General features: G+C 43.7%; 1 protein-coding gene across 1 annotated transcript in view; it reads left to right on the plus strand.

Annotated features, from left to right (window-relative positions):
• Nucleotides 1–26,400, plus strand: part of SLC38A1 (solute carrier family 38 member 1) — a 421,899-nt gene that overhangs the window by 44,636 nt on the left and 350,863 nt on the right. The window contains exon 2 of the mRNA XM_086919085.1: nucleotides 18,981–19,195. Within this exon, the coding sequence (XP_086775211.1) occupies nucleotides 19,077–19,195 (119 nt within the window). The 5' untranslated portion in view covers nucleotides 18,981–19,076. The remainder of the gene's footprint in view (nucleotides 1–18,980; nucleotides 19,196–26,400) is intronic.

A 26,400-nucleotide genomic window follows, 5' to 3' on the forward strand; every position in this document is an offset into this window, starting at 1 on the left:
GAAGTGTAATTGCAAGGGGAAAAAGTTAAAAAATATCAGTAAATGTAACCTTTTTTAGATTATGTGGTGTTTCTTATTTAAAACGTTCACAAATGTAAGTGTACACAAGCAGTTATTGAAACAAAGACCATTTGTCATACATCGTTATACAAAGCTTGCCCCATTTTTTGCAAACTTGTCATTGTAACAAGAGTCGTCTCTACACCATCATTCAAAGAGTGTTGAGACTGTACTTAGATTTCACATTATTGAAGGGAGCTCCATATTTGGATATCCAAAATGGAAAGCCAATAACCTCAGACAAAAACAAAGACCAAACCAAAAGGCAAACCGCAGAAAGAAAGACAAAGAGCAAAATATATAAAAGACCAGACAAAACAAGACCAGTATTCTATGAAGGTTTCAGATAAACAAAAGGTTCAAAGTTGATCATTTTGCTTAAGGTGTGTTCTAGGATGAGAAGTTAAGCATAATGACAGCTGCACATGTCTTCGGTTTTTCGAATTTGTTTACCAGTAGAGTGACATTGACATTCAAAATTTCACCCTTTTCTAGACGAGTGCCTCTTTCAGGAAACTACCAGCATCTTTGCTTCGCTTCTACAGAAACCAGGCCCATGTTCTTAATGTTGCAAGCTGAGTTACTTAACAGGACTTCTTACATTTTTACCTCTTGAGAAAATGTGGAAACTTATTTATAAAAACTAAACATGCATCATAACATTTGTGTTTATATGCATAATCAAAGGGGAAATGAATATCCCTTTATTTCTCTCCAGCATTGAAGATTTATCCTAGCATTGAGAATATGCACAAATATTTTTTCTTATCTTTTGACTAAACACACCAGGTATTTTGTATTTTACTAAAGTAAGTTGTATGTAGTCCATTAGACAGACCCTCCAGGATTTCGCGATTTGCACAAAAATCGCGAAATCTGCAGTTTTGTAAAAATGCCAGGATTTTTACAAAACTGCCCGCGAAATTTTGGAAATTTTTTTTTTTGCGAAGGGTTGTGAAAACAGATATTTTCACATCTCAATTCCCAACTTTTGTGAAACGGAGGACCTCTTGTGGCCATCTTGTTGAAGCACTCACTTTGTCTTGTCCGATAGTACAGTTAATCCTTCAGACACCAGTGATAAACAGCTAAGATGCACACAAACTGAGCCTAGTAACCCTTGATTACCCTTGGACTACTCCAGAGAATGATGGCAGAAAAATGCACTAGTTTAAACATAGAGGAAAAGATGAAACACTAAGAACGTTGAGGGCATATCTGGTTTCAGCACACAAAGTTCCACTGTCTCTGAGAGAGCAGCAAATAAGACCTCGGGATGTAGATTCCCATCTGACTGGAAGTGGACTCTTGGAATGGGATTAGCCCCGCACATGTTCATTAGAGATTCTCAAAGTTAAGTAACAGGGCATCTTGGCAGGGACAGAATTAAAAGGGCAAAGAGGCTTACTCCTGTTTATATAGGATTTCGCAGGAGAGGTTAGTTTTGAGGGCGGTTATCACAGCCGAACTCAGCATGTTAGTTTGTCAATTAACAACGTCCTCAGCTTTGCTTGCTGTCTCTAGAGTTCCTTTGATGCCTCCTACCGTCCAGCGGTTTAAAGGAGTGTGAACTTGCTCCCAGTGTGCATGTCTTTCACTAGCACTGGAGCGCCTAGGTTAGCATCAGAGGCATTAGCACAACAACTGGTGATCGTGTGGACATTGTTGCTGCAACAGTCTGTCAGAGAAGCCTAGATCAGGTGATGTGGGTGATTTAATCTACCGCACTTCTGTTGCAGAGGTGTCCAGTGTTCTAGAGGGGAGCATTTCGGCACTACCTCATGAAAGAATACAGTGCCATTCAGATATGGATCCAGCGGTATACGCAGGGTGAAGGACACAGTATGCACAAGTATTTCACCTTTAGGGCCATCGAGAAGTGATCCTGATATGTCATGTTTCCATTGATCTGAAGTAATTTGAGACCTCTTGACTCTGGAAAAGATACGTGCAGCTCAGATTTTTGAAAGCACTGCAACAGTGGGCCCCCGTTCCAGTTCAACAATAACTAGGAAATATCTCTCATCAGACAAAACTTGCAATCTCCTGGACCATGGATGGTATGATATGTCTGATTCTTCTCTGAGGAGAAGGGCAAGTGGGTCTGGCGGCCCAGCAACTTGGCAAAACACATATTCTCTCACCATGGCTTTGATCATGCCGTCCACTATTGGAAAACAAACACTGTTTGTCAATATTGTTTTGGTGTTCACCACTCCCTGCATTAGCTGTTTGGAGGAGTTGTTGGTTAGGGCCATAGGAATAACGAGACCGTCATCCCTCAGGTGAATTCCATCATAAGCTACTGCAGGTTCAGTGTGGATATGGTTTACTGGTGCTTTGTTTGTAAAATAATAAGCTCCTGACCAGGTGGAAGAGGTGTCCTGCCTCACGGATCCAGGAGGCAGCGGTGCCCCGGCAGGGATGCATACATGTGTGCTAGAACACCCCAGGGGGAAATACAGCTCCCTCCTATGAGGTTAGGGCTGGAGCTGTGCTTCTGTAGAGCTACATTCACTTTAAGCATGCCTAATTCAAAGTGGAATACTCTGCTAAAACAGTTTCCATTGATTTCAGGCTGGAAATGAATGATTGTGAGTAACATAAAATGCCGCAAAATTGCCGCTAAATTTCCATATTTGTGCCGCTAAATTCCCATATTTGTGCCGCTAAATTTGCTAATCCATGTCTCAATATCCTGGGGGTCTGATTAGAGGTTCTTGTAACATAAAAAGCCAAGACTTTCCATTATTATTGCTCTTATTTTCTTTCAATTTAGGTTTGAATGTATTTTCACTGTTTCAGACAAGCAGCTTTCCACTTGAAACTGATGGCAATTTAGACTTAAAACATTTAAAAACACTTATTGCTGCTCTTGCTGTTGTTTATTATGCACTATTTGGTTCCATATGTAGTCTTGAATATAGATTGTGGAACCGCCTTGCTTCCCTGCCTGCCACACTACCCCTTTTAAAAGCATCCAACATGCCGCAGCGTGCCTTATGAAAAGACTGAAGCAAAATGACAACATCACCCCACACCCACAGTGCATCATCTACAAAGCCATCACAGTCTGCACCCTGGCCCACCTTCCTGTCAAGCTTAACGCATGTATTGGCTGTCTACTCACCCGTAGCCAGGGCGCCATGAGACTGTAGTTGAAGAAGTGTTAGAAAGAAAAATCAGGACAACAGGCCTTATCTGTTTTTTCACTGATGGTCTGGAACAACATTGCCATATTAATCATGACCAACAAAAAAGTGCTCCAATTTGAGAAACAGCTGTAGATGTACCTCTTTGAAGAACACTACATCATGACACAATAACAGTCCACTAGTCCTCTCATAAACCAGTCACCACTTGACCGTGTAGCGGGCTCTGCTGCGTTTTGGCCAGGTTCATGTTCTACAAGCACCATATATAAACAGGTTCACTTTTTTAATGTATGCCATACTTTGCAGATTTATTCAGCTTAGTATTTTTTATTCTAGCCTTCCTTTAAATTATATTTTCCTAATGTTACAGTGCATGTCTTCAAACCCTAATTTTAATTTATACGTCAGGCTACAAATCATCAGAAACATTAGAGTGCCTCAACTCTAAAATTGAATTTCTGATCTGTGCAAAGCGCTATAGAGAGAGAGTTCTGTTATAATAATATCCTGTCCAGTCCTTATTATATATCAAATCTAGTTGGGATCTTAAATATAATAATATAGAAAGCAAAAAGTGCATGTGAGAAATAAGCCACATTCTGTGGATGTTAAGGCTGCAGACTGAACACAGGAAAGTGGAATAGTAATAGGGCTACTTTTGCATATTATTACGTATATGGCAAGAGGAGATAAAGGAGTTTGTCAAAGGGGGTTTCAAAGTAAAAGGCATGGAGCCTGCATAATATTCTACGTTTGTGGATATTCAGACACAGTATGGTGAGGTAACAAGGACCCCCTGAATGGGATAAATTTCCTGGGTCAGGGTTAAGCAAACATGTGCAAGGGTAAAAGCCCAGGCAAAAAATACAAAGTCTGACAAAAACAGGAAGGTGGACACACCGTAAGGAGAAAAGGGACTCAGAAAATGATATTATGTGATAACATAGAAAATTTAATTACATTTATAAAAATTGATAAACATATTCCTATATACACATGATTAAAAGAAGGAAGATAAAAAATTAGTTTTTATGAAATAAAATATTACTGCAAAAAATCTACATTAATCACAGAATTATTTTCATCACAATGATAATGCCCAAAAATCGTTGAGGATGCTGATTCCTGTCGACGCGTTTCGACACACCCTTTGTGTCTTCCTCAGGACAATATCAGCAAGATTCTAAAGTTTAAACAAAAAAAGAGTCACAACATCTCCTTATGTCAGTCACAATAGATGCCTTAATAATATATACAGTGGTGTTGCCATCTGTCGTCAGACACAAAAAAGTATATGTATATAACATAATGCATCGCTAGGGAGACAATACAGACAAATAACTTCCTATATACATATATATATGTATTTACAAATGTACAGCTAAAACATTCATTTAATCAAATTGATATTACATTTTCACTACACTTTAGGCTAGCAAGAGAGAGAGTAAAAGAGATTAAAAGAAAAAAGATATAAGATGGTAGAGAGAAGAGAAGAAAAGAAAAGGGGGAGGGAAAAAGGGGAGGGGGCGGGGAAAAAAAGGGGGGGGCAGGAAAGAAGAGAAGGGCCGGGGGACGGAAAAAGGAAGAAGCGAGGGGCAGAAAAAAGATTGATTTGTGCCATTCTTTTTTGCCTATCCATTTTTTTAGTAAAAAAAGGTTTTTTACATCTGTGCACAGTAGTATAACCTTTCCAAAGTGCATGAGAGTACTTCAAGTAGTTTTGTTTTTATAGGAGAGAGGAACTTTTTTTGTTAAAAAAAGAAATCTTAAAGTGAGGCCTATCATTTCAAAATATTAGCTAAATGTATTCCTCAAATTCTGAAAAGCAGCTCTCTATCACTGATTTGGCCTGCGCTTTTTACCTTTAAACAAAACTGAAGGCTTCTGAAGTCAAAACGCCAGGGAGGTGTAGACTTCGTTTTAAACACTAGGGAGAGATAGGTAACATAAAATGAACCAAAGTTAGCCGGGTTTTAAAGATGGAGTTTTTCCCTAAGCTTTCTTGCTGTTCACGAAAATTAGTATTTAAATGTTAATCTTATACCGATCATATGCGGAGTTTGAAACGACCAAATTGATTTCTTAACCCCTTCGCTGCGGCGGCAATTCCGCCGCAGAGCTAGGGGGGGGGGGTGGGCGAGCCACTCCGTCATGAGCCGTGGTTGCGCTGTGTTCATGACGGAGCGGTTCCATCATGGCCCCGCCCGCTTAATAGAACGCTTCGCGCAGGCGCGAAATTAGCGCCACGCAGGCGCGGCGGCAGGGCCATGACTGAACCGTTCCATCATGAGCACAGTGCAACCGCGGCTCATGACGGAGCGGCTCCGTCATGAGCATGCATGGGGTTAACGCCGTGAGTTCTGCGTATTTCTTAACTTTTTAAAAAACATTTCTGATTCAGTAGATGCTGGAAAGACAATGCACCTTGTTAAACGGGCTTCTTAGTTAGAATAACATTGTTAGGGCGCGGTGGGTAAAACGTATACATGGTATTGGAAATGACAGATTACTACCTGCACTCGTATGCTACACGTTAGAATTGCAACGAGCGGTCAAAAACCGGCCACAGGCCCCGAAGGAAGATGAATCAGACGCAGTCCTTTTTTCTATTCCCTGATTAAATAACTACATACGGCAAGTATTAGCGTGAATCTGAAAGTATGTCGGCGAATCGAAATATCAGAAAGCAAAGCGTGAAAATACCTTTTTAGTAAACGGGAACGCATGTAAAGTGAATCCTTCGTTCTCAGCGGTAGGATTTCGGTAGTATTAAGAGGCGCGGTTAGTATTCAGGGAAACGTTCTTTGTAGCCTAGCAGACAGATGCAAAATGGAAGCGGCAAAGATTAAACTAATGCGACTGCTACTATTCTGAAACCTTGTATTTAAGGCGAATATTAGCTCGTCCATAACGTACCTCTTTAGAGCTGGATTGTGCCACAAGATAACGGGAGCCTGGTTCGTATTTCCGAAAGGATTTGGGCGTTTGGTGCAAGGGCGTTTTTATACATGCACCGCTCCCTATAGTGTTCACAGGTGTGTGAGCTCTCTCTCTTAAAGGGCTCAACACTTATATTTTACAAAAGGTGTTCTCTTCGTAGAGATGTGTTAAACAGAGGAGAAAGGTGAAAAAAGACTCTTTTTCTTAAAGGGCTCACCATGTATATATCGCTCAAAGTATTTTGTTCATAAAAAAGCGCCCCATGGCTCAAATTAATGAAGAAAGGACTTGCTACTTGCCAGGAGGGTCAACACAATAGAAAATTATAAACGGAAATAAGCTAACTCATTTACCTATTTTAACTATTTAAGCTATTTTTGACTAATCTACTCGTTGTCCCTACAGTAAAACCACAAAGGTAGCTGATACTCAATCAATGCAAATTTCTTGCATGTGTTTCTTGCATGGAAAAGGGAAAAGAACACCCTCACATTTCATGGAGATTTAAGGGAAATAGTTTACTCCACATGAAGTATAGGAGAGATTAAGGAAAAAGGTTTGTGTTAGAAATGCACACTTCCAATGCACTTTTTCATGAAGATTATGGACGATTCATATCATCAAGTGTACAAGAGGAAGAATAAGCATGGGTAATGTCCTAAAGGACAGAGGACACCCATAATACTCCTTCACAACTTTAATGAGTGAACGTGTGCGATTGATTGCAGTAAACTTCTTGCCATGTCCCTTATCAGAGTGCTTGTCTGTTCAACACTACTTAACGGATTGTAAAGCACGTTCTGTTTGAAATAAGTGGTGCGCAAATTTACGACATTAAAACAAATTTAAAATACATACAGTTTTAGTCTATTTTATCACAAAGCGGGGAGTGTAATTGCAAGGGCAAACAGTTTTTGAACAAATAATAGTACTAGTAACCTTTTTAAGATGATGTGGTTCAGATTGGGGTGTTTCTCATTTAAAATGTGTTTGAATGTGTGTGTACACAAGCAGTGATTGAAACAAAAAAGACCATTTGCGAAGCTTGCACCACTCTTTGCAGGCTTGCTGCTGTGGTAGAGTCGTGTAGGCCATACTTAGAATTCTCATTATTGAAGGGGGCTCAATAGATTACAGTTTAAAGCCTCTCTACAAAATTCCACGCAGCAGTGATGTCTCGCCTCCAATACAGACTATGGTTGATTCTCTTGTAAGGCCAAGTAGTTTTTATCATTAACCGAGCCACATACTGACATTTTCTGCTCGGCGAAGATTAGAACATGGGGTGTTGATGTTCCCGTTCGCATGCTAAAACTGATATTTAATGTTGTTAGACGTTGTGAGAAGTTGGCCTGGCATATGCTGTCCACTAGTTACAGTGGGCACCTTGCACCAGTCCAAACAACTCTCATTGATGATAGGTTTAAAGACAACCTTTATTGAAAGCTATTCTAGTGGTAGCTATGGAGAGCAGCCTTTGGGCTAAGTCTTGAAGGAGTGTAAAGCAGCTTGGTTTACCAGATTATAACGTCTTGACTGTCTAAATGAAAGGAGAACCACACAAGGTATATATAAAATATATGTATTTATTACTAAACACTCTCTATGAATCTCTTTATGAGATTACAGAGCAAGGTACACAGTTTAAACACAATAGAACTACGGTAAATAGCACAATATACACTGGGCCCCAGGGGGAGACCAAATCATATATTAAGAAAGTGGTATAAAAACCACGACTTGATTGGACAAGGTGCCTAGAGCATGTAGAATCACTGGGACCCCAAGGTAGTGACACAGGGGACCCATGGGGGCCGCGTGCATTGTGGGAACACAGCCGCTAGCGCCGTTAGCTTCAATAAGGAAAGTCGTGGTTGGAATTTTATAGTTTAGGGACACTTAGGAGAGGACTTTGAGCAAATCCCTTTAGACTTAAGTGGTTCTAGGGCCAACACCAACGGGAGCACCGGAGTACTCCAGTTACCTCTCCCAGGGAAGCCGGGTGCATAGGTGTCAAATGGTGTCGGGAATCGTCATTGATTTCAATGGCGAGCTGCGGCTGCAGTGAAGGAGGAAAGTGTCTGGTATTATCCAAGCCTGGATCGAAGATGTAAATAACCTGAAAGCAGAGGGGACAGAGTCTGGGCCACTTGCCAGTGACCAGGGGCAAGGTAGACGACTGCCCACCAAAATCGGGTGCTTCAGGTGCAGCTTGACTCTGCATCCACGGGGACCAGGAGGCATCAACGATGACCAGGAGCTGGAATCAAACTGTCCCACAAAGGATGTCGAGTGCTGCGACAACGGTGCTCAGATTGAACACAACAAGCCTTGGCAACAGCAACCCACGCAGGAAGAGAAAAGATGCTTTGTGTGGACCAGCAAGGTCCAGGGGACTCTCCAAGCAAAGGAGAGTCAGGGCACATCTGGAGCAACCAGGGAAGCCCTAGGAAAGTTAAAGTTGGCTTCTTATGGACCCACAGGTCAACGGACCAGAGATCGCGAAGGTACCTTGAGAGAAAAACACAAAGGGCCGGCTCACGGAACACTCGTGGCGTATAGGCTAACAATCTTCGGTGGAATTGCTGCTCGGGGTCTGGGCTACAAGTAACCCAATTAACAGCCTCAAGGATCGTCAAGAAGCATATGCACTTGCAAATGTACACGGTGTCCAGGGGTTCCGGTTCCATGGTACCCACGAGGGCTACGGGTCTCAGCTTTGCTGGGGACTCGGGTCGGCCTCTGGGAAGTCTGGGAACTCACCTCCTGTGTAGCAAAGTCTTCGGAGTCCGGCGGGAGCTTCGGAGATGCAAACCGGTCAGATGCGTCTTTGGTGCCTACCATGCAGGGGAGTAACTCCTTTACTCCAAGGTAGATCCTTCAGTTATCTAGCGCCTTGTAGATCGTCGAAGTTCCAAGATTCAGTATCAGAGTTTCATCAAGGTAAATCTAAAGTCTTGTAGTCAGGGGTTCCTACTTTATACCCAAGGAAGGGGTGGGACAAACTCTGGGGATCCACCTATAGGAGGGTTTGGAAAGAGGGGTGGCTACACCCATTTCCTTTGTCCAGTTTCGCACCAGATCAGGGGCTGGTAGCCCCTGCAACCGGTTTGAACTGGGCTATGCACAGGGACACCAAATGTGCCCCCTGTGCAAACTTCAAAGCACTATTGGAGTGCACCCACCCAGCCCCAATACACTAAAGCCTGTCTGGGAGGCGGTGACACCTCGCTGTGACAGGAAACCTATTGTCCAGGCCTCCTCTGCCGGAGTTTCGTCTAGCAGCAGGAGGCCAGACTTGTGTCTGTGGCTTCAGCATCCATTTTGTGATGCCAAGGTTCTGTTAAGCTGGTACCGGGTGTAACGGTGTGGCCATGTTTCTTCCTCCAGGAGGGGGAATCATACCTCCGCCGCCAGTACTGGCGGGGAGGTATGATTCCAAGGTATTTGACACCAAACACAGCATGTTTCCTTGCAGCCACTCCAAAGTTAGCATTTACCGCAAGGTTATAATGCACTTAAGAGTATGTGGTCTGGCTGCATCACAGAACAACCCCGGAGAATAGTTTCCGAAGGCTGCAGAGGGGCCCTGCTCATGCATTTGCACCCTCTCTCACAAAACCCAGCACCCTGCCTTCAACATTGATAAGTACGGCCATAGGGGTGACTGGTTTATATGTGTGGTGATTTAAGGTAGATATAGGAACCCATATCTAAGTAAGGGGTACATACACCACCCTACACAGGCTGCTGTAGAAGAACTGTTGTGTCATTTTGGAAGGCTGCCCAGGGGAGGCATAATACATGCTGCAGCCCCTGGGAGGCCTCTGAGATACCTATGCCCTTGGTAACTAGTGTACCATATACTGGAGACTCATAAGGGCACCCCAGTATCCAATCTGGAGTACACCTAAAGTACATGGAATCATTTTAGAGAGCAAGCAGCTAGGCTGGGGTCCTGGATAGCAGGGCCCCAGCCAGACTAAAGTAAAAAAAAACAGTGAAACATCAGCAAAAAGAGGAGGTAACTATAAGAAGCAGATCCTACTCTCCTACAGACGTCACTAGGTTACAAAGTGTGGTGTGGGTGACCACATCATGGCAGAGCCCAGCTCCAGTTTTCAGCAGCTGTAGGACATCACCTTCAATGTACATCTTGTTTCTGGAAGTTAGACTCAGAATCTAGTAGTGAGATGCCACAGGTCCTGTTAGGTTTTTCCCACATGCTTGTTAACCTCTCAAGAAGTTATTCAACCCCATAGAGGATTTAACTTCAATAGTTTAGATCTTTCACTATGTCACTCTCAATAGAAGCACTGTACGGGCTTAGGATTGAAGATGTATCTCATAACATGATAGAGTCTATAAAGGGCATTCACTGAAACTGGAATCCTGTTTCTAAGGCCATGAGAAGTGCGCCTCCTAGGGCGATTGCAGTGATTGCTCAAGAATCTGACATGTATCTAATGTTACCAGCAGGAATCACTATGCCCATGAAGATCTGGTGTGGATGATGAACTTGAGGCATCAGGCATGAATTTTGCAAAGCTGCCATAACCCTTAGCGATACAAGGGTTATACATTGTGTACCACAGAGTGGTCATCTGCACAGGTATCAAATAAATAACAGCATTTTTTTATGCGGTATTCAGCTCTATACAGGTAACAAATGCAGGTGGGCTATGTATATATATATATATCAAATGAGGCACAGTGGTCTCTTCAATGAAAGTGTGGCCAGCACTGCTCCCTCCAATCAGAGCGAGGCAGCACGTATATAAAAATATGTAAATGTGCCCCGGAGACATAAGCATTTGAGAAAGGCACACCCGCCGAAATGCGTCATGCTATTTTAAAATAAATGAACTCTTGGAACCCTGACAGGTGCCCTAATCGGCTTCTTGGAAGGAGGGATTTTGTGTTTGATACTTACGTGTGGTCACAGACATGTCAGGTCACCCGTCCTCAAGTGGTTCAGAGGCAACAGTGGCATCGTGATGGGAGTTTTTCTCCTAATTCGTCACCTCTATTCTTTTTAAGGTATTGAAATCCTTTAAACCGCCGCAGCCGAGAGGACCGGAAGCCTGCTGTTAATTACAGGTCGTTATTGGATGGTGAGACATAGTTTACTTAAACAGCACCTTCAAGTTGGCGATATGAGGCTGGATGTAGGGGTTTAAGAAAGTCATGTTATTTTTGAATCAAGGGGCAACACAGTGAATGAATTTTATAGAAACCTTTGGCGCATTTAATTTACTCATAGGTTCCCAGTAAAGTTGTTCTACATGTACCCAGGGCCTGTAAATTAAATGCTACTAGAGAAGCTGCAGCACTGATTGTAGTTTTTTAAACATGTCTCAGGCCTGCCATTGCAGCCTGTGTATGCAGTTTTAAACTGCTGCCATTTTGACCTGGCAAAATACACTTGTTGCCAGGTCTAAACTATTCTTTTTAATACATATACGTCAAATCAACCTATTGGGCAGGTTGCAGTGTATTTAAAAGGGCAGACATGTGGTTTAATTTTTAAATATCCTGATAAGAAAAACTCTTACATTCATTTTCCACTACTGCAAGGCCTACCTCTCCCACAGGATATCATTGGGTTTCTTATCACACTTATTAGATTCTAACTTATAATTGGGAACAGGCAGGGATGTTGAGTTTGGTGTCTATAGTATTGTAATTTAAATCCCTCTTTAATGGTAAAGTTGGATTTTAAGTCACAATTCAGAAAATGCCACTTTTAGATAGTTGGCATTTTTTTGTCCTACCCATTTGGTGCCTGCTGCCTGTCTCCTGGATGACATGATTAGGTGTTGGTAGCAGTTGGCCTTTGTGTATTGCTCCCAACAAAGGGGGAATAGGTATTGGTAGGATGGACCATCTCTGACTTTAAAAGTAGCAGAGCTTTCACCTACCACACTTGCGCATCACTAAGTCTACGCCTGAACACACTCACAATGGGTTTGACACTAGTCTTTTGTGTCCCCAGACAAGCTGAAGCCAAGGCAGGAAATTCCAAACACTTCTGGGGTGAAAGCCTCCAGTACCTTCGCCTACTTCAAAGCTGGCACCAGGTATAAATATTGAGCCTTCAGGCCCAACTCTGGACCCGTGGCTACTATAGAAGAATGACTGCTATGCTTCTCTGCCGCCAGAAGGACTGCTAAGCTGCTGCCTTGCTACTCTGCTGCCCTGCTGCTTACTTGCTGAGAAGGAAGACTAAACCTGCACTCTTCATCCCAGGCTGGAGGAACTCCAAGGATCCGCTGACTGAGTTCCTGTTCTGAGCTACAGGGACATGTTAAGTTCCTGAGGCCTCCCTGTATCCTCCCAGCTGAGCTGTTGCCTCGATCTGCAACTGGACCTGCCTGAATCCTGCTGGCCTCTCATGGGGTGAGTTGCTGATCCCCAAGAAGTGCCCCTCAGGTTCTTTTACATTGGTGTGACATTAGTTTAGCTCTCTCCCGTTGAAAAGGAGAAATCCTGAAGTTTGGGGATCTTCGCATCCGTGAACAGGCCTGTTCATGCCAAGATCTTGCAGCCTGCACCACCCGCCAATGCGAAACACTGTTGAACCCGACTCTTCACAGCATAGTGACTGCCAGCAATGGCCAGCAAAGCAAGATATGCCATTCATGCTACAGCATCGACAGCCTGCAGTGACCGTCAACGTGAACCTCCAGCAATGACCGTCCGTGATGCACAAAAGGATCTTCGTGCTATAGAGATGACCATTACAGGTGCCTAGCCTGCTGTTCACTTCACAGCAGCAATAATTTACAACACTTTCCCTGTTCCTTGAGGTCCCCTCCACAGCGTACGGATCTCTTCATGCTGGACTTTTGAAGGCAAGTCTTTCAGCGGAACCAACCTGGTCCCTGTATCAGGTCCACATTCTATCACAGTCGACCTGAACTGGTGACTTTTACCTGGTCTCACATGACCAGATAACGACAAGTTGTACTTTGTGCTTTTATGTTATTATACTTATCTGAACTCTTTAAAAGCTGCACCGCTGTTACCTGCACGGACTGCGGCTGGATAAAGCTGTTTCTGCCAGGGCTCAGGTTATAATGGCAAGGTCGCTCTCAGTCTACCCCTTAAAGAGAAGTCAATGGGTTAGGGTGTAGAGCAGGATACACTCGTGGAGGAGTACCTTAAATATTGTCTATGTGATGACACTTGAAACCACGCAGTGGAAAACAACACCATTACTGATAGTTTTCCATTTATCGTGCTATATGTTACTATTATGCTGTTTTTGCTGTTATAATCAGGAATAATAATGACAACAGCTACAACAATAACAGCGACCACAACATTGTACATACACCATGCAAGGACAATGTAGGCAAGACATAATAAAACAGGAATGGCGTACTTCATCAACTCCCCTGGGTATTATAAGGGAATCAAAGAGTGAGTCCTCTTTACAATACAATCAGTCTACTATGTGGGAAGACAAGACGTGTGAAATCTTATAGTCAAGCTCACTGGAACTATGCAATTGCTACACTGCAACATTTTTCGCATAGTTATAGATTTGCCACATTTTCCACGTAATCCTTCTGCTGCTACATAAACATAATCCGCAGATTTTAACAAAAAAATTGTTTCTAGTTCAGATGGTTCAAAAGTTACTAAAAATGCAGTGACATGTTGCCACGCAGGGGAAGGCCTTTTTGAAAGGTTGACTCGTCACCTTTCTGTTATTCAAATATTTTGGGTGTTATACTGGTACTAATGAGGTGCAACCAATGCCTAGACAGTGAAAAAAGGAAAAAAAATAATGAGGCAAGACTTTTACAAAATGTGCCGCGTTTGCCAGATAATTTCCCCTTTTTTGCCACATATTTAACCCTGATGCATAATTTGGCCCTCCCTAGCCGCATAATTCCAGTGGCCCTGCTTATTGCACGTGCATTGACGTGCTGTGAGGTCTTTTTAAATAGAAAAGATAATTTTTAGATCAGTTTAGAGCTGAACTGCAAACAAAAACTAAGGCGTCTCGATCTTTCTCAAAGCCTTAATGGGGGCTGCTTAAAAACGTGGTTTATTTAGAACATGACTTTGAGCATTATTCTTGTTTTGTGCAGTGACAACCTGCAAGAGTCATCTGAGGATCATTCAGCGGGAGGCGTGACTCTCCATTGGATAATGCAGCTCTGCTGACTGGGAATACCGGCCAATAATGCTATTAGCAGCGGAATATCCCAGGGCCAGCACGTTGACCGTAGCTCTCTCCAGGCCCTGTCCAGGTGTGTGCTGTGCGAGAGCGTCAGCTGACGCCGTGCCCCGCACCAGCAGATGCAGACTAGCATTCCAAGTCTTATCACTCAAAGCCACGTGCTACTCGCGCTTAGAAACTGCAGCTTCAGGGGTCTGTGTCGGTGCTTACTGGTAAACCGAGAATCCCCCTGCTGAGCCACGTGCCCAGAGCCGAAGGCAATGACGCATAATGTGGCGGAGAATCAAACACACCTCTCTAAAGGTCTCAGTGCTATTATGGTGTGGCACAAAGAACACACGGACTGCTGTGCAGTATCCTCCCCCCTCCTTGAATGCAGCACGTGCAGCCTCGTGCAACCTCACGCAGACATCCGCCTGCTTTAAACCAGGTGCTCTTTTAACATGGGTCTCTGAGCTGTTGTTCACTATGGTAAGAACTATCTCAATACTGACCCAATCTTCCAATGTCAACAGGAACACCCCAAGTTAGAATGAGGCATGCTTGCACAGGGGCGGCTGCTAACTTCCGATGGTGCAGAATTAAATATTATGGATTTCATCAACAGCAGATTGCATAATACTCCGATTTTTCCTGTTGTTTTGTTCTTGATCTGAACAGGTACAGGGACAGATTCATTCACCCTATACTCTCTGTTCGGCTGCGAGTCGACCACGGCCAGTGGTGCATCAGCCATGGGTACCTCGTGGACACTGTTCTTAAAGGTCACCTTGACACAGAGTAATAATTGCAGATGTCAGCCCAGGTTGGTGCTGCTGTTTATGAGAGCACACTGGAGCGTGTTCTGAGTCACTGCATGCGTAAAAGAAGCGTCGAGGGAAAAGAAAAGAGCCCTGCAGAGGAACAGTCATCACGGGGGCTGACGTGCTTGGATCCACCCCTGCTTACAGCTGTCTGTCACTCGTTGAGCACACTCGAGTGTTACCAAAGCATTCACATGGAAATGCCACTGTATTTAATATTTACCCTGCAGATGATGTCTTGTCACAATACACTAATCATGTTTGTGCTTCTTTTTAATTGCACTCTCACTTCATCGTTCTGTGTCGCGATGTAACAGCCATGCCAGCCACAGTATTGAATCCGCTATTATACGCTCCCTCTGCAGAAACGAGAGCCTCTTTGATCTGCACGATACAAAGATTGTCATCACACACTGCGTCATAAGCCCCTTTCACTAATATGAAATATGCACCATGGGTGCAGTGGGTGCACATTCAAGTGAGAGATTCTGCCCATTTCCCTCAAGTTCCTCTGCATTACCCTCAAAATCATGAACTCCTCCTCCCCAGATACCTTGGCGAACTTGCTCTCACCCTACTCCCCTACTTCGAACTAGGGGCCTGCATCTGGGCTGTCCCTCGGGTGAGAAGGGTGCGTGCAGGAGGACGTTCCTTCGTACCCTGGTTGCAAAATGTGGAATTCCCTTCGGGCGTGCCTCCGCAGCATTCACTACTAACTGCCATTTCGCAAGGCCTTTAAAACGTACCTTACAAATGACGTTCTTACGTAGCGTGAAAAGGATTCACAAATGCATATGCTGGAGTGACCTTCTGTAGAACACCATATGGCTGCATGGTAAGTGAATAGTTATGCAGGCCTAGGTATTTAAAGAATGCTGCGGGCAGAGTTTTTTTTTTGGGGGGGGGGGGGGGGGGAGTCCTCAAAATTACAGAATGTTAAAAAGTGATTTTCTTGGATGATCCGAAGAACCTGTTTGCTGAAGCAGATTTTTTGTGGCCAAAGAAGTTCTATTTTACAGCAATGATAGAGAAACTGGTGTGTGCTGGTATGTAGTTGTGATGTTTAAAACTCCTCATGAGCTCCTCCACATTTGGGTAGTAGCTCTCACCTGAATCCTACAGACCGGTGTCGGGGGGGGGGGGGGGGCATTGATGAAACAGGACACCTTATAAGTGGGTGAGGGTCTTCCGTCCTGAACATAAAGGGACCTTTTACTACTACCTGCAAGATTTGACAACCAACAGCAAGGACTAGTCTTTTGGGTGGATAATATTTCTGAACAGTTGCTAAGCCACTCTGGGATTTGATGGGACTAGATAAGAGCCAAAACACCCTGGTTCAAACTACTCTGTGGGTGTGGGATAAGCTGGTGGAAAGGATGGGGGTCACAATCAACCCATCTCTACAAACACCAATTTATTGTAACAACAAGCTTTTCTATACACTGAAAGTAATGGAGGGAAGGGGAATGTAGAACAATTGCAGATCTATTCACAAGGGGCTTGGTTAAATCCTTTACACCTTGTCATTCAGAGTTTCGATTGGATGAGGAGGAGAGGCTCCAACACGCCCAACCGAGGATCCTCAACCCTAAATTAAAATAGGCAGCCACTAAAGATACACTTCCCTTCAAGACCAAGAGTCCCAAACCTATTTGTTTTAAGCATGTGATCTGCAGTATCTCTTCAGTACTTGAAGATGCGTTACCCAAGTTCACCTGGACACACGCGATGACTTAGGAGACATGTCTGAGTGATAAACTTTATTACAGAATATATGAACAATGAGATACATTATAAAATCCTCTTTGGTTTTCATTACTAGCTGGCACAGGTTCATCATGTCCATCCTAATGCCAACCAGGAAGGAATACTGGGTGTGATGGAGAAGGGGATACCCTGCATGTGTCTTGGGGTGTCCCTAATTGTCGACCTTTTGGGAAGGAGTAGCACAAATTCTAAAAGAAATATTGGGGTAGCCTGTCTCGGAGTTATATTGTTGGGGTTTTGACCTCACTAGATCCAATTTGCATCTATTTTGCCAACGTCTCGGATATTACTTACAGAGCTCTACTGGAAACAACAGAAAGACTGCCCTTTGCTAACTCACTGGTACCATAGACTATGGTCTCGCCTTGCGTTGGCCCGGGTGTTTAGCAATCTTCAGGATACCACCTGCTGCTTAGGCTACAAGAAGACCCCTGCATTACTATAATTTCCGGAGCCTCCCAAATACAGCATGTACCCCGAGGTGGTGGGCAACGGGTCTGAGACTTGAGCGGGACATTGAGGGCTCCATAAATAAACTGCGCAGAACGTGTGTGAATGCTGTTACTTAACAATGAACTGTGGCAGATTGGGGGCCAGGGTTAGACGAGTTTCTTCCATTTAGGTGATGGGTGGGAGGCATGGGAGATACTGCTGCTTAGCATTCGGCCCTATCCACACTCACTTCATGCAGGCTCCTCTGGGACTGTAAATAAACTTAAATCAAGAGCCTTCGTAAGCAGAACCAACTCTGTTGTGTCTCCAAAAGTATATCGTCCAGATGACAATCTTTTGCATTTCTCAATAAGGTTAAACGTCGATACTGTAAACATTCAGTCGAGGTCCACTCTTTCATAACAGGTGATAGTTTTGTGTATTTATATATTCTGAACCAAAGATCACTGTGGCTGATCTAAGTTGTTTTCTATATGTCAGTCAGTCAGTCAGTCAAAAATCTTTATTTCGATAAATTAATATAAAAAAAGGCACGGTACATAAAGGAAAAAAACAAATTACACAATGTTAAAAATATACATCTTTAGATTTAAAAACCATGTCATAGTTTACTAAAAGACAAAACAAGAAAGCAAAAGATTTTTAAAAACATCACTAAATTCATAAAACAGCTACATCATAAAATATTTAAAAATCATCATACCGCCATCATTTTCTATATGTATATGCACACACTCTCTATTATTGTTTTATATTTTTTCTTGTGATTTCCTTGTTTACAGTTATTTGAGCCTTAGGTATCGTTAATAAATATGTTTGTACTGGCTAGCATGGCTTCGTGTAGCATTAACTGCATAGACAATTGATTTGGCCTATTACACTAAAAACACATATGTAAATAGATCCCTAGAGAACCTTTGATTCACATACATATATAGTGTTCACAGGCATGGTAGGTTGCCATTTTTTACATTACCACTTTTAACAACAATGTCCCTGCTGCCTAACCCTGAATATATTTTCCCCTTCAATATATGTAGCTCAAAAACCTGTGAGATTCAGTACACAGTATGTAACATTTTCTCATGACTTTTGGAGTAGTCCAATTTTATTGGAACCCAAATGAATCCAGAATGTAGCAGTCTATGAAAATGATGGGTTCTACTTTCAACATTTTTTTTACATCTTTTATTGGGGTTTGGGTTGAGAGCATTTTATTGTCATGTGTAGATTAACTATACCGTGGGTATTATCCCTCCAATGCGAGAGGGTCCTGGGGTTTGGAGATCATCAAGAAGGTATATAAAAAAACAACACTTTTATTGAACCCAGAGGTGAACAAAACTTGATATTCCTACCAGTCCCTCTCTAGTCCCATTCTTCTTTGACAGTCTGATCCGTAGTGTGCGGAATCTGTCTAACTCAGCATTAAGAATCACCAGAATGTATTGGTGAAGCCGTGATAAAGATACCTTGGTTGTGTGAGGTCTGACTAATATGGAGATCTTTGGGGATGGCCGTCAAGTGCTGGGGGATATGGTGGATGTCATGAAGCTCATTCTCAAGTGGGTTCCACTTTCAACACATATATTTTCCATCTAGGTTCATCAAGATTTTGAGCCCAATATCTACCTGAAACTGGAAATATCAGACGGTCTGCTTCTTTGGATTATTGGTTAATTGAACCCAACCGCCACCATGCATTTTAAAAGCGGATTGGAACTGACTGAGCTGCAGACCATGCGCACGCCCGAGGATGATAACATCAGCAACGACTCCAATGACCTGAGCGAGGTGGACAACGCCCCCAGAAAAGGGTGAGTGCTTCTCCGAATCAGTTAAAGTACTTTTAGTGCTGTCCCTGAATTATTTATTTCTTAGCAATCACACGTTCTATTATAAGAAGTAGGTTGTATTCCCAATGTAAATGTTGTGTTGAGGAAGTTAAGGGGGTAAAGCAGCTGTGTTAGTTGTGTACTTTCACTCTTGTGTAGAACAGCAATGCTCAAGCAAAACCCACACCCTTCTCAAGATAAACTGGTAAGCCAGCTCTTTGAGTTCTATGTTTGGGAAAGAGATCTGCTGTCCCCTTATTGGTCATCAGTTTGAATCCCAGCAGATCCTTCGCAAACTTTCATGTGTCCAAATATATTAAAATGCATATGTTTAGCTTGGGTAGTCATGTCATTGGTGACTCAAGTGATCATTTAGTTTGAGCTATTTAAATGTTTAGTAGAGAGAGACTGAGGTATGGATTTTAATAAGTATTAGCCAAATTTCAGATGTACGGCTTAAGATGAATTGTTTCACATTAGCGCATTAGAATCAAGAGTTAATGAAGGATTTCCTTTCATTCAAGCGACCATTCAAAGAGTAAATGACCTCACTTCAAAAAGCTACATTTTGCAAATTGATATCAATGTAATTACTTAATTGAATATGCTACATCGATGAAAGGAGGTGAATAAATGAAATATGGGAACAAGAATGTATGAGTTTTGTAATTGCTTGCATTATGCCTACTTATCAGGGTTGGAAAATTAGTTATGAAAAACGATTCGAATCCATTGTTGGCATTGACAGAACATTTGATACCGTTGATGGTTTCATCTAAAAACTGAAGTATCCCACTATGTACACCCCTAACTGTTTGTCGTTTGATTTGTATGGTATTATCGCCTGATCATATATTTGAGCACATGTACAGATTACATGAATTGCCAGAAGGTAGAGTGGGGACATTATTAGTGCAAGGTCATACATGGCACACTCTGAGACAATATTCAAAGTTAATAAGAAGCACCACGTAGGAAGGCAGCTGTGGCCGTGAATCCTGATTATCACACAGAAATATGCAAGGAGTTACAAATAAGAGTGTGGATCGTGATACACAGCCACGGTGGGGCAAGTAGCTAGAGAATAGTAATTCTTAGCAGGAGAAAATGGAAAATATGGTTAATTCCTGGTAAAAAGCAAGCAACGAATAGAGATATAAAGGCAGTGCGCTTGGAACTGAGAATTAAAGCAGCAAGAAAAGAAAACCAACATGTGGTGAAACGGGGAACCAAGAAAGCAGGAATGGGAAAACAAGGACTGAGAAACAAGTATCCACTGAAAGTTATGAAAGCTTATTGAAAAAAGATAGCTCAGGATACAAGGAAACATTTATAAACAATATTAGCTCTGGCAACAAGGGCTCACTAGGCATGAGTGCTACCTTAAGCACAAAGGTACGTTGCTGGAAAGGCCCAGCCTGTTTTCAGGAAATCCGAATGCCCCACAAGACATTGCAAATTAAGGAAACAAGCGTTTTTGTAGCAAAAGCATCTGGAAATCTCTGAAAGCAAAAGATAATTCAAACAGGACATCCGAACAAATACTGGAAAGAACCAACAGCGGCTTTACAAGACCTCACTAATAATCGCATGCTTCAAGTGTGACCTAGCTATTACCTGTCAGCCACAGGAGTGCTGATTCCTTCACCCATCGGCCGGACAGCATGGACATAAACTAGTGACCAAGGGATTCTAGGAAATGCACTCTCTGGCAGGTACATGGATATGTAATTCAAGGTGAGTCTTAAATGCTTTCTTTCTAACAAGCCGAAATCATTTTTGGTGACACATTAAGGTGAGGACTTCTGGGAAGTACAGTCTTTGGGAAGAAAAGCATCCTGGCCATGTCAAACAAAGAGCTGCACAGGGATGCAAAACAGTGTCAGGTAGCTTAATATATAATCGGAAAGTCCCCCATGTCTACCCCGTGCAGGGAACAAGGAGCCCATCTTGACATAAAAATGAACATTTTAAAGTTGCTAGTCTCCACTGTGGTGGCATGAGACCATCCTTCAGCGAGTTGTGGCATATACCCTGACTGTGAGAAAGAATATTTAGGTGAAGAACAAAAGGGAGAGACCTCTGAGAGAAAGGCTTCACTATAGAGGCTGGACAAACATCCTTGGAATATGTGCTCGCCATCATCCCAGCAACACAAGTGTTTTGTTCCTCTGGTGAGACGTATTGTGATCTTGTTTGAAATGATCAATGGATGCCACTGACAGGTCAGTAGATCGGCAGAAAGCAGATGGGGCTCAGGAACTTTGGTTAAATGTTGTTGTATGGACCAAGGAAAATTGCTGCTGTGAAATTTTTAACGCTAACCGAGACAGGTAAGGTGCAAAAGTTTGTGAGATGTTGAAATCCAGTTCCTGAGTCTTCATCTGGACATTTGTATATAGAACTATTGCTTTTAATGGAATTGAAAGCAGAAGTCCCGCCATCCTCCAAGAGACGAAAACTTTAGAAAATAAAGTTCCTTTGGATCACAGTAAAGGTCAATAAATAGTTGAAAATGATACTACTTTATTTGCCACAGTTAATCAACTTAGACTATCAAGTAGTGGTAGTGATGCTGTAAGAGACTTTCCACCAGCGGTACTGTTTAGAAATCGGGTCTCTAGTTGGCAAAGGTTTGCACCCTGTCCAAGTAGGGACCACAATCCTAGTTAGGGTAATCTAGATACACACTAAAAGATAACCTGTGCTCACCCTCTCAGTAGCTTGGCACAAAGATGTCAGGTTTATCTAAAGAGGCAATGTGTAAAGTATTTGTGCAACACAACACACAGTAACACAATGAAAACACCACAAAAAACTCCACACATGGTTAGAAAAATAGATAGCAATTTTATAAATAACTCAAGATCAAAAAAACAAAAATCCAATAAGTAGAACTGGAGTTATCAATTTTTAAGAATAAATGAAAATATAGTGATTAGAGTCCTTAAGCGCCAACCGAGGATGGCTTGTCGCGTTTGGCAGGGGTAAATCCAAAAGTTCAGGCCGACTGCGATAGAGTGCGGGTCGAATACAGGGACCAGCCTTGGCCTGCTGAAAACAGTACCTTTTAGGGGTTGTGCTGATGTTGAGAATGAGATCCGAGGAGCAGGGAGGCCATCAGTCGCCATCGATCCCAAGGGTTCATAGGCGATGCGTCTTCATCTAGTCGCGCACATGGGAAAGGCTTCGTCATATAGCAGTACAAAAGATAGGCGATACGTTGTCATCAAGCCTTGCAGTGCAAGAGGGTTGGTAATTGAGCAGCGCAGAGATGGTAATGGGTCATCGTTGGGTGAACTGCACTGGTTCTGATTCACGCAACCGCGGCAATTCATCAACTTTGAGAGTTGTAACACTAAAAACTTCACTTACAAGGGCCCATGACTGGATTGTCACCACTTGGCAGGACACGGTCTCACAGATGGCAGAGTCCAGATGCTGTTGCAGGGTTGCTGAAAGTTTTTAATGTTCCTGAGACTACACAACAGGGGCCAAGCCATCATGTCATTGGAGTCACTCTTGGTTCAAATTAGAAGGGTCAAGTCCTTTCTTCAGCAGGGCAGACGGTAGCAGCCCGCAGGGCATCCATGCAGAGCAGAAAAGCCGTTCTTCCAGAGCAGCAGTCCAGCAGGGTGTCAGTTCTTGTAGCAACACAGCAGTCCTTTGTCCTGGCAGGATTCTTCACAGCCCCAATAGTGTCTGATTTTGTGAGGTCAGAGACCCCCTACGTATACCCAGTTGTGACTTTGAAGTGGAGGTGGCTTCAAAGAGGGGCTTTGAAGTGCACAGAAGTCCTCACTTCCCAGCCTTGGCTCCAGTCTATCAGTGACGGGAGTAAGACCTTTGTGTGGGGACAGGGCCCTGCCTATTCAGGTACAAATGTCAGCTTCCCCCTCCCTTCCTGTCCAGGATGAGCCATCAGAATCCAGATGGGCACTCAGACACACCTACCCTTCCTGTGCTTGTGGCTGTCTAGAGGGAATGCACAAAGTGAAGCTGTCTCCCACCCCAGACATGTATTAGAGACAGTTATTAGGCACACAGAGCTGTAAAAGCAGAGAAATGTAAACTTTCTAAAAGTGGCTTTTCTAAAAAAGTAATATTAAATACAACTTTACCAGTAAAGAGGATTTATCATTACCCTCCAAAGATATAAAGCAGGATAACACTACTCTCTTCTAACAGAAATTACAACTTAAAAGTGTGTTAAGGAATTTCCAATGTTAACCTTACAGTAGAACAACAGACGCGGATCGACCAGCAGTGATTCCAGTGGTGGTTATCCTCCTAGGAACTCACGACCACCACGTACATGGCAACAAGGCTACCATCAAGGCCCAGTATTCCATGGACCACCCCATATGACACCGCCGTGGCAATACCCCTTCTACCCACAGGGCCCCCCGCAATTCTACCCCCTTAATCCGCCACCTTTTCAAGGCAGAGTTTGGGGCAGAGGAAGAGGGCGAAAGCGAGGCGGGCAAAAAGGAGTACAATGGCAGGACCAAACACCAATACCGACTGCGATGGAGACCAGGAGCACAACATCCAGAGGGAGAAGAGCCTGATCGTTAATTTATCAAACAGGATTCTATCACCAACGGAGAGGATTGTGTTGGAGAAAGGCCTTGTGTTTGTCCCCACCCCTATCCCGGATACCTTCCAGGAAATGATTGAACTTAAACAATTCTTCAGGAAAATACGCCTCCGTGCCTTTTTCGAGAATCAACCCGAACTTCCCAGTCAAGACACAGGTCTCAAAAAGCCCTCGACCTTCACCCCCACTGATGGGATGGTACCACCGGAAGTCTTAACTTTTGAGCGAGCAGTGCTCAGGAGCTTGCGGAACAAACCTGCGACCAAACCTTTCCACAATTTATCAACCGCGGAAAGACAGGCTTCCAATTGCCTGGGCAGGGACGACTCCATTGTAATCAAGCAGGCGGACAAAGGGGGCGCCACGGTCATACAAAACTACGAGGATTATGATCGTGAATGTAGACGACAACTGGCAAATACAACACATTACAGACCACTCACGGAGGACCCCACCAAACGGCTCACTACGACCATCATGAGTCTTGTCATTGAGGCTGAGACCAATGAGTGGATAAGTAAGAAGGAAGCAGAATTCCTGGTGACAGCGGACCCTGTCACACCTTACTTTTATACCCTTCCCAAAATACACAAGGGTACCTCTCCAGTCCCGGGGAGACCTATTGTCTCCGGCATTGGATCAGTGTTAGAGCCTCTGTCCCAGTTCTGCGACGTTTTTTTCCAACCTTTGGTGAAACAAATTCCATCTTACTTACAAGATACTAGAGACGTCCTTCGTCTGATCACAGATATTGATGGAAGAGAAGACATCGACCTTCTGCTTACCCTTGACGTAGAGGCGTTGTACACAAACATTCCGCAACAGGCCACCCTAGAAGCGGTTGACTCTCTTCTGCGAGAAGAAGAATGGCAGTCTCCTACACCAATAGCTTTCATCATGGAGCTAGCCCACATTGCACTCACCGAAAAAAATTTCAGATACGAATCCCAGCTGTATCACCAAGTGAGTGGAACCTCAATGGGCTCAACGTTTGCGCCGAGCTTGGCATGTATCTACATGGCCTCGTTCGAAAAGAATCATATCTACCCTCCAGAACAAAACCCATTTCGAGAAAACCTTACCTTCTGGCGTCGATACATCGATGACATTTTGGTTTTTTGGAAGGGGGATGGATCCAGTTGCGAGGCTTTTTGTGTGTGGATTAACCAACAAGACCCATTCTTAAAATTCACAGGTACAATTTCTGAAACATCGATACCATTTCTAGATCTGACTATCTGCCTAGATCCGGGAACAATCAGTACTACCCTCTTCAAGAAGGAGACTGACAGAAACAGTTTACTCCTCTACAAAAGCCACCATACTAGAGCTCTGAGGGATAACTTGCCGTTCGGGCAATTCCTCCGCTTGCGGAGAAACTGCAGTTCTGTTCAAGACTTCAAACAAGAAGCAAGTATTCTGCAACACAAGCTCCTGGACAGGGGATACCCTACACGACTGTTGAAGACATCATTCAAAAGAGCCTTGAATAATAATAGAGAGGCCTTACTTGAAGTCCATCCAAAGGAGCAAGATGACACAATCACTTGTGTGACATCCTTCACCAAGCATTCGGCGTTCATTAAAAAAACTGTGAACTCACACTGGGGGATTCTAAATTCTGCAGGGATGGAACTATCACGCCCACGCTTTGCATTCAAGAGAACGGCGAATTTGAAAGATACACTGATTCACACCCGCCCGATAAAATCAAGCACACAACCGGTCAGGACCCTTTGGGACCTCCCACCAGTCACTGGACATTACCGCTGTGGCTCCTGTGCTGTATGCCCTCAAACCATCCAGGGTAAAACTATTGAATTGCAAAGGGTCTTCACCTGGACCATCAACAGACACACCAATTGTAACAGCGCTACGTGTATCTATGTCCTTATTTGTCCATGTAAGATGCTCTACATTGGGATGACGATGCGCCCCGTAAAACAGCGCATCATGGAGCACAATAGCAACATTCGCTGTCTTAAAACACACACTAGACTTTATGACCACTGCAGAGAACTCAGCCACTCTACTGAGAATATGCGATGAACTGTCCTCGAATGTCACCCTGGAACAAACCAACAAGCCCTCTTCAGATTGGAACAGAGATGGGTGCATCGTCTACATACCGACGAGCTCGGCCTCAATGATGCGGTGCCTTGGACAATGCTAGCCAGATAGCCCGATACTAGGACTTGATTGTCCTCCCCCCAGTAATGACTGATGCCATCCAGCCTACCACCTTCCCATTCCAAAATGGCGCCCATAGTCACCATCCCAGGAAGGCTGGGCCTTCATCGCTTTCCACACCCGCGTCGAGTTACCTAGCAACGCGCTTTGGACACGCCTTGACGGCGCCCGCGCTACTGGCTCTCTTAAGAGACGGTTGCACTTCACAGCTACTCCGGCTGTCCTGCGATCATTTCGACGGGGGTGGGGTAGGTGACTAGATGCCTTCTGCCAGCAACTAACAGGTAAGGTGCATTGATCCAACGCAAGGAATGCTGCGAGCGTTTCTCTCTGATCGCCGTGGCTACTCTCCATGCGGCACCAGATGGTAAGCCTCACCGCTAACTTCATTCCTGAG

This window comes from Lissotriton vulgaris, chromosome 1_1 (assembly GCF_964263255.1).
Source record: "Lissotriton vulgaris chromosome 1_1, aLisVul1.2, whole genome shotgun sequence".
Classification (NCBI taxonomy): Eukaryota; Metazoa; Chordata; class Amphibia; order Caudata; family Salamandridae; genus Lissotriton; species Lissotriton vulgaris.